The sequence below is a fragment of the Xenopus tropicalis genome, chromosome 10 (assembly GCF_000004195.4).
Source record: "Xenopus tropicalis strain Nigerian chromosome 10, UCB_Xtro_10.0, whole genome shotgun sequence".
Taxonomy (NCBI): Eukaryota; Metazoa; Chordata; class Amphibia; order Anura; family Pipidae; genus Xenopus; species Xenopus tropicalis.
Window position 1 is genome coordinate 2,018,060 of NC_030686.2, and position 12,171 is coordinate 2,030,230.

At 46.8% G+C, this 12,171-nt stretch overlaps 1 protein-coding gene across 5 annotated transcripts in view; it reads left to right on the plus strand.

Annotated features, from left to right (window-relative positions):
- The window catches only part of kcnq2 (potassium channel, voltage gated KQT-like subfamily Q, member 2), a 33,985-nt gene that overhangs the window by 5,809 nt on the left and 16,005 nt on the right, over positions 1 to 12,171 (plus strand). For all 5 annotated transcript variants that reach the window (XM_031894621.1, XM_031894617.1, XM_031894620.1 and 2 more), the window contains exons 2-5: positions 9,763 to 9,853; positions 10,503 to 10,629; positions 10,719 to 10,894; positions 11,818 to 11,943. In XM_031894621.1, coding sequence (XP_031750481.1) covers positions 9,763 to 9,853; positions 10,503 to 10,629; positions 10,719 to 10,894; positions 11,818 to 11,943 — 520 coding nt within the window. The remainder of the gene's footprint in view (positions 1 to 9,762; positions 9,854 to 10,502; positions 10,630 to 10,718; positions 10,895 to 11,817; positions 11,944 to 12,171) is intronic.

Genomic DNA, 12,171 nt, shown 5'->3' on the forward strand with positions numbered 1-12,171 from the left:
CATGTGATTTCCATGAAGCCAAATGAGCTCAGCACTTTCTGCCATTCTCAGTGTCGGCTCAGCATCTGCTTCTGTTCCAGTCAGAGATTTATTGCCCCACGGCCTGTCGGGGGGAACGTGGCAGAGATTTAATTACCTCTCCTGAGGTTTTGACTGACATGGATTGGTCCAATATGCTGTGCTGGAAAGACTCTTTGGGTTTGGGCTCAGCATCCCCTGCCCTTTCTGCTGAACTTACACTTAGATCTTTACAAGGCCATTTACAGTAGAACATGATACAGTAGGGCAAGATGGAGACAGCAGGGCAAGATGGAGACAGCAGGGCAAGATGGAGACAGTAGGGCAAGATGAAGACAGTAGGGCAAGATGGAGACAGTAGGGCAAGATGGGGACAGTAGGGCAAGATGGAGACAGTAGGGCAAGATGGAGACAGTAGGGCAAGATGGAGACAGTGGGGCAAGATGAAGACAGTAGGGCAAGATGGGGACAGTAGGACAAGATGGAGACAGTAGGGCAAGATGGAGACAGTAGGGCAAGATGGAGACAGTAGGGCAAGATGGAGACAGTGGGGCAAGATGAAGACAGTAGGGCAAGATGGAGACAGTGGGGGCAAGATGGAGACAGTAGGGCAAGATGGGGACAGTAGGACAAGATGGAGACAGTGGGGCAAGATGGAGACAGTGGGGCAAGATGGAGACAGTAGGGCAAGATGGGGACAGTAGGACAAGATGGAGACAGTAGGGCAAGATGGAGACAGTGGGGCAAGATGAAGACAGTAGGGCAAGATGGGGGACAGTAGGACAAGATGGAGACAGTAGGGCAAGATGGGGACAGTAGGACAAGATGGAGACAGTAGGGCAAGATGGAGACAGTAGGGCAAGATGGAGACAGCAGGGCAAGATGGAGACAGCAGGGCAAGATGGAGACAGTAGGGCAAGATGGAGACAGTAGGGCAAGATGAAGACAGTAGGGCAAGATGGAGACAGTAGGGCAAGATGGGGACAGTAGGGCAAGATGGAGACAGTAGGGCAAGATGGGGACAGTAGGGCAAGATGGAGACAGTAGGGCAGATGGGGACAGTAGGGCAAGATGGGGACAGTAGGGCAAGATGGAGACAGTAGGGGCAAGATGGAGACAGTAGGGCAAGATGGAGACAGTAGGGCAAGATGGGGACAGTAGGGCAAGATGGAGACAGTAGGGGCAAGATGGGGACAGTAGGGCAAGATGGAGACAGTAGGGCAAGATGGAGACAGTAGGGCAAGATGGGGACAGTAGGGCAAGATGGAGACAGTAGGGCAAGATGGAGACAGTAGGGCAAGATGGAGACAGTAGGGCAAGATGGGGACTGTAGGGCAAGATGGAGACAGTAGGGCAAGATGGAGACAGTAGGGCAAGATGGAGACAGTAGGGCAAGATGGAGACTGTAGGGCAAGATGGAGACTGTAGGGCAAGATGGAGACTGTAGGGCAAGATGGAGACTGTAGGGCAAGATGGAGACTGTAGGGCAAGATGGAGACTGTAGGGCAAGATGGAGACTGTAGGGCAAGATGGAGACTGTAGGGCAAGATGGAGACTGTAGGGCATGATGGAGACAGTAGGGCATGATGGAGACAGTAGGGCAAGATGGAGACAGTAGGACAAGATGGAGACAGTAGGGCAAGATGGGGACAGTAGGGCAAGATGGAGACAGTAGGGCAAGATGGAGACAGTAGGGCAAGATGGAGACAGTAGGGCAAGATGGAGACCACAGGGCAAGATGGAGACAGTAGGGCAAGATGGAGAGCTTGGGACAAAGTGGTGACAGTAACACATTAAATAAATATTTCCCAACCCGCAGCCCATCGATTGGTTTTAGACTTTCTATTCAGCCTAAGCCTCTCGGGGGAATTGGGGGCTGTTAGTGTTGTAGTCCAACATTTGAATTGCATTTGATATCATGGGACCCTGTTTCACTCTTACCCAGATGCCCTGGGATATTGCCCCGTGGGGGTAACCCGGCGGCAGACACTGCAGAGCACGTAAGGCAATACGGGTTGATGCATTGCGGAGCAGAGGTTACAGTGTTTCATGCTAAGAGCGGAACATTATTGCAGTCTGTATAGATCCCCTGTCCCCGGGGGCAGGAAAACAATATACTGTGCACTTTGCTTGATTTGCTGACGGCAGTTTCCGATAGGGAGACGGGATTCATGGGGCAGATGGGTAGAACCCAGCAAACTGCACACACCGGGGGCAAATGGGACCCACCAAACAGCTTTATTACATGGAATATGTCAGGCCTGTACCTTGGGTTTATATGATTCCCCTTATATCATTATAATTGGGGACTGAATTCCCGTATCCATCCAATTCCCCCTAGAAACGCAGCCTAGCAACGTGCTGTAGAGCTGGCTCGCTATTCTACACTATTGGGATAGCCCTGAAATGTGATCCAGAACGTTCCATTAATGGGGAATCCATTATCCCCGGCCTCTGGGATTATCCCAGCCAATCCTTTGGCTTTCCTTTGGTTAAAGGGATTGGTCACCTTTGTTACCTTTTAGTACGATGTAGAGAGTCATATTCTGAGACAATTTGCAATTGGTCTTCATTTTTTATTTGTAATTCTTTAGTTATTTAATTTTCCAGTTTAGAGTTTCAGCGGGTATTTGGTTGCTAGGGTCCTAGTTACCTTAGCAACCAGGGAGCAGTTTGGATGAGAGACAGGTATATGAATTGGGGAGGGGCTGCGTAGAAAGATAAGGAATAAAAAGTAACAATAACAATAAAACTGAATCCTCACAGAGCAATAGGTTTCTGGTTGCCGGGGTCAGTGACCCCCATTTGAAAGTTGGAAGAAGAAACTGTAACAAATAAATAACATAGACCAGTTGAAAAGTTGCTTAGAGTTATCCAATCAGATTATTGGTAGGTACAAATAGCTTGGAAAAACCAGTAGCCAATCAGAGCATTAGAAAGCCAACATGGCTATTGGATTTTGTAACCGGTTAGAGCAGTTGCATGTAGAAAAGTCTGTAGCCAATCAGATTATTCCCATTGCTAGACTAACTTCTAGCCAATCGGAGCCCTAGATGGGACCGGACTGTATCCAGTTAGAACATTGATATTCTGTCATTTCCAATTATTGAATTATTTGCCTTCTGACTCTCTGCAGCTTTCAAATGGGGGTCACTGACCCCGGCAGCCAAACCCTATTGCTCTGTGAGGCTCCAGTTTTATTGTTAGTTTATCATTCTCTGCCCTTCTCTTCATATTTCTGTTCCTTTTACAAGCAACTGCCTGGTTGCTAGGTTAAACTGGGCCCCTAGCAACCACGTAGCCGCTGAAATTCCAACCTGGAGAGCTGCTGAACAAAAAGCGAAATAATTCAAACTCTGCGAATAATAAAAAAACGAAGACCAATTGCAAGTTGCCTCAGAATATGACTCTCTACGTCATACTAATGGTTAATTTAAAGGGCTACAACCCCTTTTGGCCTAAACACTATTTCTCCAAATGATCAGAAGTTCTGGGTTCTAATTGGATCTCTTTCAATTCAGTGTCCCTGTCAGTCACTTGCCGGCTGAATGGAGCTTCCGAGCCCTAAATCAATGGGATGCGGTTTCATTGTTCCTGATTGGCTCGCGTTTCCCTTCCCCGCCGCGTTTCCGCCTCAAACTTTCCTACTTAATCTGCATTTATCCCATTCTCGTATAACCGGGGGGGGGGTTTGTTCTGCCAAAGCCCAGATATCTGTTTGTGTAGCCACTTAACTATTGCCTGCCCCAAGGGGCAACGGGATCCATTCTCAATAGGGGTCATAAATGGCCAGTCAAACATACTGACCCCCATTCCGCCTCACGCGTTTCGTACCCTTATATATAGGCAGTTATGTCCCTATGAGCCCAAAACCCTCATCGTTAAATAAAACCAATCGCAGAGAGGCGCCACCCCCCCTCCCATTGGATACATAATTATACAGTTACATTAATGGGATATTGGATCCAGTTTGGGTTAAAGGTTCTGTGGGTTATAGAGTTAACAAATGTTCCTGATATTGATCTGCAGATCCGGTACCGGATGGGGCGACACTGGCTAATGGCTTTATTGTAACTGGAGGAACAGACTGGGGTTTAATTTAATGTGGAATCAGCAGATTTGGGGCGCAGCGATGCCAGCGCCGGGCACAGACTGGGGGGGACTTAGGGCAAAGGGAAGGGAATATCATTTTAGGGGGGCAAATGAAATATCAGGGCAAGAAGAGGGATCAGAGGGGGTTGTGTCTATAGGGCAATAGTGAGACCCCCCCTCTATATTGGGTTCAGGTTAATAATAAAATAGAAACTGTCCATTGAGGCAGCTGGGGGGATTCAACTGAGAGGGTCCCAGACCCTTAATATACGGGTCTGAGGGAAGAGAAGGGGAGAGGGGATATAGTAAGTATGATAGGAAGGGACCCAAGGGCCACAACATGAAGTTGGAGAGAGGCAACAGAAATAAAGGGGATAAAGACATGGAACAGCCTGGTGGGATCCGGCCCATAAAGGGGTTCAGACAAGAATGGGGGTGATATATAATTACTCTAAACTATAATAAAATATTTAATATGGAGGGGTGGGGCAAATAGCTTTAGATTCTGTGTTTCTATTGGACTTTATACAACGGGGCTCATTCATCAGCACTGGGCAAATTTGCCAATGGGCAGTAACCCATAGCAACCTATCCGTGATTGGCTTTTCCAGCCAGCTGCAGGTAGAACAATGAATGTAACAACATGAATGGTTGCCATGGGTTACTGCCCACGGGCAAATATGCCCAGGGTTGATAAATGACCACCATTGTGTCAGAAGAAGGGCAACATTTAGTGCCAAGGGCTGGCCCCACGGGGGGGGGGCTTTTTCACCCGGAGACCTGGCATGTACCCCGGATACATGGGGGGTATCTGCAAGGGGCCACATTCCTTCTCTTGTAATTAGAGACAAAGAACAAAGAGTCAAATGAATCAACTCCAGCAGCAAATATATAAATGTGAGAGAGATTGGTACAAACTGGGCACAGACTGTCCAACCGCAGATTCTGATTCATAACTTGGGAATCTCTGTTACTGTGTTTGTTCTACAGCCGAGATGTTACAGAATGTTCCGGGATTTGTATCTCGACTTCTAATTACATGGAATTCGCTAAATCTTGTTCTGCCTTTATTAGAAATAATTATATAATTATATATCCTGCATTTGGTACATTGGAATTCTTATTTCCTGGTCATAATTCAATTAATGTGTTACTTTAACCCACTAGTACCCAAGGCACAAATAAGCACTCACCCCAAATCCCCCCCTAACTGGCCTTCAGGCTGGGCCCCCTTAGCCCATAACAAGGTTACAGATATATAGAAACATTGGGGTAACAGTCACCCCGCTATAGTTCCAGGGGTACCCAGGGCACAAATAAGCACTCACCCCAAATCCCCCCCTAACTGGCCTTCAGGCTGGGCCCCCTTAGCCCATAACAAGGTTACAGATATATAGAAACATTGGGGTAACAGTCACCCCGCTATAGTTCCAGGGGTACCCAGGGCACAAATAAGCACTCACCCCAAATCCCCCTAACTGGCCTTCAGGCTGGGCCCCCTTAGCCCATAACAAGGTTACAGATATATAGAAACATTGGGGTAACAGTCACCCCGCTATAGTTCCAGGGGTACCCAGGGCACAAATAAGCACTCACCCCAAATCCCCCCCTAACTGGCCTTCAGGCTGGGCCCCCTTAGCCCATAACAAGGTTACAGATATATAGAAACATTGGGGTAACAGTCACCCCGCTATAGTTCCAGGGGTACCCAGGGCACAAATAAGCACTCACCCCAAATCCCCCCTAACTGGCCTTCAGGCTGGGCCCCCTTAGCCCATAACAAGGTTACAGATATATAGAAACATTGGGGTAACAGTCACCCCGCTATAGTTCCAGGGGTACCCAGGGCACAAATAAGCACTCACCCCAAATCCCCCCCTAACTGGCCTTCAGGCTGGGCCCCCTTAGCCCATAACAAGGTTACAGATATATAGAAACATTGGGGTAACAGTCACCCCGCTATAGTTCCAGGGGTACCCAGGGCACAAATAAGCACTCACCCCAAATCCCCCCCTAACTGGCCTTCAGGCTGGGCCCCCTTAGCCCATAACAAGGTTACAGATATATAGAACATTGGGGTAACAGTCACCCCGCTATAGTTCCAGGGGTACCCAGGGCACAAATAAACACTCACCCAAATCCCCCCCTAACTGGCCTTCAGGCTGGGCCCCCTTAGCCCATAACAAGGTTACAGATATATAGAAACATTGGGGTAACAGTCACCCCGCTATAGTTCCAGGGGTACCCAGGGCACAAATAAGCACTCACCCCAAATCCCCCCTAACTGGCCTTCAGGCTGGGCCCCCTTAGCCCATAACAAGGTTACAGATATACAGAGACAGGAAGGGAAGGATAATGAGGGTTCGGGGATCGGATGGTTTCGCTGACGCAGAGCAGTAACATGATAAATGCCCCTCGCAGAGCTCACAGAATGAGGACAGCGGAGCAATTTATCTCTGCGCATCAGAACTGGGTTCTTTTTGGGCTGATGGGGCTCTCAATGTGTTTCTGGGCTAAAGCTTGGAAATAAATCTTCATTTGTGCAACATAACTTTCCATATAATGATTCATTGGGGGTGGGGAGGAAAGGGGATCTCACCATCAGCATAGGAAGGGGCTCCTTACTGTAAGGGCAGTCAGGTTATGGGGTTCCCTACCAAGAGAGGGGGAATGAGTGATACATTGGGGGTGGGGAGGAAAGGGGATCTCACCATCAGCATAGGAAGGGGCTCCTTACTGTAAGGGCAGTCAGGTTATGGGGTTCCCTACCCAGAGAGGGGGATTGAGTGATACATTGGGGGTGGGGAGGAAAGGGGATCTCACCATCAGCATAGGAAGGGGTTCTTTACTGTAAGGGCAGTCAGGTTATGGGATTGAGGGATAAGTATTAATAGATTTTTTGGAAAATTGGTGCATAACTGAATGTATAGACAGAAATATTAATAACATAAAAAAGTCAGTAAATGATTTGGAGTCACAATAGTTAAAAACGACGCTGGATTTCCGCTCACTATCCTGATTCTTGTGGCTGAACTGACGTTTTTACTAAAAGTCGAAAATTTCATTTCTTGTTGTTTATTAAAACCACAAAATAATTTCCCTCTTTCATTATCCAATTATATTAGTTTGGCACAAACATGTGATATTTATCTCTGTATATTCTGTAATATTCCCATTATCAGCCAATTCCCTGACTCACTCACAGCATTTCTACTGCACTGTATGGGGGGGCTGGGGGGGTATATCTGTGCCTATATATTATACAGTTACATTATGTGCATATATGATATGGGGGTTACACTGTGACAGTGGGGGGGGGGGGGGAAAGATGGGGGGTATATCTGTGCCTATATATTATACAGTTACATTATGTGCATATATGATATGGGGGTTACACTGTGACAGTGGGGGGGGGGCTGGGGGAAAGATGGGGGGGTATATCTGTGCCTATATATTATACAGTTACATTATGTGCATATATGATATGGGGGTTACACTGTGACAGTGGGGGGGGGGCTGGGGGAAAGATGGGGGGTATATCTGTGCCTATATATTATACAGTTACATTATGTGCATATATGATATGGGGGTTACACTGTGACAGTGGGGGGGGGGGCTGGGGGAAAGATGGGGGGTATATCTGTGCCTATATATTATACAGTTACATTATGTGCATATATGATATGGGGGTTACACTGTGACAGTGGGGGGGGGGGCTGGGGGAAAGATGGGGGGTATATCTGTGCCTATATATTATACAGTTACATTATGTGCATATATGATATGGGGGTTACACTGTGACAGTGGGGGGGGGGGAAAGATGGGGGGTATATCTGTGCCTATATATTATACAGTTACATTATGTGCATATATGATATGGGGGTTACACTGTGACAGTGGGGGGGGGGCTGGGGGAAAGATGGGGGGTATATCTGTGCCTATATATTATACAGTTACATTATGTGCATATATGATATGGGGGTTACACTGTGACAGTGGGGGGGGGGGCTGGGGGAAAGATGGGGGGTATATCTGTGCCTATATATTATACAGTTACATTATGTGCATATATGATATGGGGGTTACACTGTGACAGTGGGGGGGGGGGGGCTGGGGGAAAGATGGGGGGTATATCTGTGCCTATATATTATACAGTTACATTATGTGCATATATGATATGGGGGTTACACTGTGACAGTGGGGGGGGGGGGCTGGGGGAAAGATGGGGGGTATATCTGTGCCTATATATTATACAGTTACATTATGTGCATATATGATATGGGGGTTACACTGTGACAGTGGGGGGGGGGGGCTGGGGGAAAGATGGGGGGTATATCTGTGCCTATATATTATACAGTTACATTATGTGCATATATGATATGGGGGTTACACTGTGACAGTGGGGGGGGGGGGGCTGGGGGAAAGATGGGGGGTATATCTGTGCCTATATATTATACAGTTACATTATGTGCATATATGATATGGGGGTTACACTGTGACAGTGGGGGGGGGGGGCTGGGGGAAAGATGGGGGGTATATCTGTGCCTATATATTATACAGTTACATTATGTGCATATATGATATGGGGGTTACACTGTGACAGTGGGGGGGGGGGCTGGGGGAAAGATGGGGGTATATCTGTGCCTATATATTATACAGTTACATTATGTGCATATATGATATGGGGGTTACACTGTGACAGTGGGGGGGGGGGGGGGGCTGGGGGAAAGATGGGGGGTATATCTGTGCCTATATATTATACAGTTACATTATGTGCATATATGATATGGGGGTTACACTGTGACAGTGGGGGGGGGGGCTGGGGAAAGATGGGGGTATATCTGTGCCTATATATTATACAGTTACATTATGTGCATATATGATATGGGGGTTACACTGTGACAGTGGGGGGGGGGGGGCTGGGGGAAAGATGGGGGGTATATCTGTGCCTATATATTATACAGTTACATTATGTGCATATATGATATGGGGGTTACACTGTGACAGTGGGGGGGGGGGGCTGGGGGAAAGATGGGGGTATATCTGTGCCTATATATTATACAGTTACATTATGTGCATATATGATATGGGGGTTACACTGTGACAGTGGGGGGGGGGGCTGGGGAAAGATGGGGGGTATATCTGTGCCTATATATTATACAGTTACATTATGTGCATATATGATATGGGGGTTACACTGTGACAGTGGGGGGGGGGGGGGAAAGATGGGGGGTATATCTGTGCCTATATATTATACAGTTACATTATGTGCATATATGATATGGGGGTTACACTGTGACAGTGGGGGGGGGGGCTGGGGGAAAGATGGGGGGTATATCTGTGCCTATATATTATACAGTTACATTATGTGCATATATGATATGGGGGTTACACTGTGACAATGGGGGGGGGGGCTGGGGGAAAGATGGGGGGGTATATCTGTGCCTATATATTATACAGTTACATTATGTGCATATATGATATGGGGGTTACACTGTGACAGTGGGGGGGGGGGGCTGGGGGAAAGATGGGGGTATATCTGTGCCTATATATTATACAGTTACATTATGTGCATATATGATATGGGGGTTACACTGTGACAGTGGGGGGGGGTATATATATATATTACACTAATAAGGAATGTCTCTGTAGGTTCCTGCTGGTTTTTTCCTGCCTTGTTCTCTCCGTATTCTCTACCATTAAGGAGTATGAGAGCAGCTCGGAGGGAGCCCTTTATATCCTGGTAAGTGCCACAAAAAATATCTTATCTTTAACTTCAAACTGTGATTGAAAAAGGGGGGCCCATCCCTCCAATAAACTACCGCACCCCCTTGTTCCCTAAAGCAGATAATCCCCTTTTCAATTACAGATGTCAGAGAATCGACCAATGAGAATATTGCTTTATTATTATAAGCATCTCTGTATATGTGACATTATAGCACCATTACGGCCCCATGATACGACTCAGGAATCCGACATCAGGAGGGAGAACAGACTGCTGTTAATGCATATTAATGGGAACACTAGAGAGCCCTGTACTGTAAAGGAACAGTAATGGCGTCAATTGAAAGTAAATAAAATATAATATAGTGGTTAAACTGATCTATTTGCCTTTTACCAGCGCAGGGTAACAGTACCCTATCATGTAATTACTTCAAAGCAATACAACCCTGATGTTGGGGTACTACAGCCCCCCGGGATGCTTAGAACCTTGATAATGTGTTTAATTGCTTGTGGGGGGTTAAACCAACTGGCCAGGTAACATAAAAAAGCCCCTGAATCCTGAGACTAATGGGACCAATGGGAGACTCCCAACACCAAAACATTCCAAACCTTGGCAAATGATTCCATTTGGAAAAGTTCCCCTTTATTAATTTTTTCTTTTTTACCAGGAAATTATAACCATTGTGGTGTTCGGGGTGGAATACTTTGTGCGTATCTGGGCCGCCGGATGCTGCTGTCGGTACCGCGGTTGGAGGGGGAGGCTGAAATTTGCCCGCAAACCGTTCTGCGTTATCGGTGAGATATTTTATTGCAACTGTGAAATTTCAAATTAAAGAAACTGGAGAAATTAAATTAAAAAAGGCCAATTTCTGCCCTTTGTACAGACATCATGGTGCTGATTGCGTCCATAGCCGTCCTGTCCGCCGGCTCCCAGGGGAATGTCTTTGCCACATCAGCCCTCAGGAGTCTCCGGTTCCTTCAGATTCTCCGTATGATCCGGATGGACCGAAGAGGGGGGACATGGAAGCTTCTGGGTTCTGTAGTTTACGCACATAGCAAGGTAACCGGCAGGGAGTTACGGCTCAGCTAAAGTCCATTAAAGGGGGTACAGACTGCTATTCTGATCCAGTTTGCAATTGGTCTTTATTGTGTGGTTTTTGAATTATTTAGCTATTTGTTCTCCAGTTTGGAATTTCAGCAGCTATCTGGTTGCTAGGGTCCGATTTAACCTAGCAACCAGGCAGTGGTTTGAAAGAGAGACAAGAATATACAAAGAGGAGGGCCCAGATAGAAAGATAAGTAATGAAAAGTAACAATTAGGGATGCACCGAATTTGGTTTGGGATTCAGCCGAATCCCGGCGTTTTTTTAAGGATTCGGTTTCGGCCGGATCTGCGGTTCTGGCCGAATTGGATTTGGTTCGGGACTCGTATGAATCCTGCTGGGTTGGTTCGGAGGTTTGGCCCAAAAAAGTGGGTTCGGTGCATCCCTAGTAACAATAAGAATAAAACTGGAGCCTCACAGAGCAATAGGTTTTGGTTGCTAAGGTCCAAGTTACCTTAGCAACCAGGCAGTGGGTTGGATGAGAGACAGGAATATGAATAGGGGAGGGGCTGAATAGAAAGATAAGGAATAAAAAGTAACAATAACAATAAAACTGGAGCCTCACAGAGCAATAGGGTTTGGCTGCCGGGGTCAGTGACCCCCATTTGAAAGCTGCAAAAAGTTGGAAGAAGAAACTACAAGAAATAAATAACATAGACCAATTGAAAAGTTGCTTAGAATTATCTAATCAGATAGATCAAAGAGGAAGAAGGCAAATCATTCAAAAACTATGCCAAATAAAAAAAAATGAAGACCAATTTTCTGGAAATGTAGAAGACACTTAGTGATACATCCACCCCAATGGAAGCTTCTCTACGTAGAATGTCCATGGTTATCCGATAATGGTCTCTCTGCCCACTGCCTTCTTCATCTCTTGCAGGAACTGATAACGGCTTGGTACATCGGATTTCTGTGCCTCATTCTGGCTTCTTTTCTGGTGTATCTGGCGGAGAAAGAGGACAACGACATGTTCGATACCTACGCAGATGCCTTGTGGTGGGGCTTGGTAAGCCGTTGACCTCTGGTTATTGCAGAACAAGATAGGGTTATGGGAACTTGGCAGGATGGAGCCTCGGCTGGTTGTAGCAGACTGTAGAGATGGTTATGGTTCCCAAGATTCCTTGCTTTTGGTCAGGAATATTTGGCATTACAGGGTTTAAGAGTGTACAGCTTTCCATTGGAAGAGTGGAGCACCAATCATGATACAGGTTGACCTTCCAAGACCAAAGGCAGC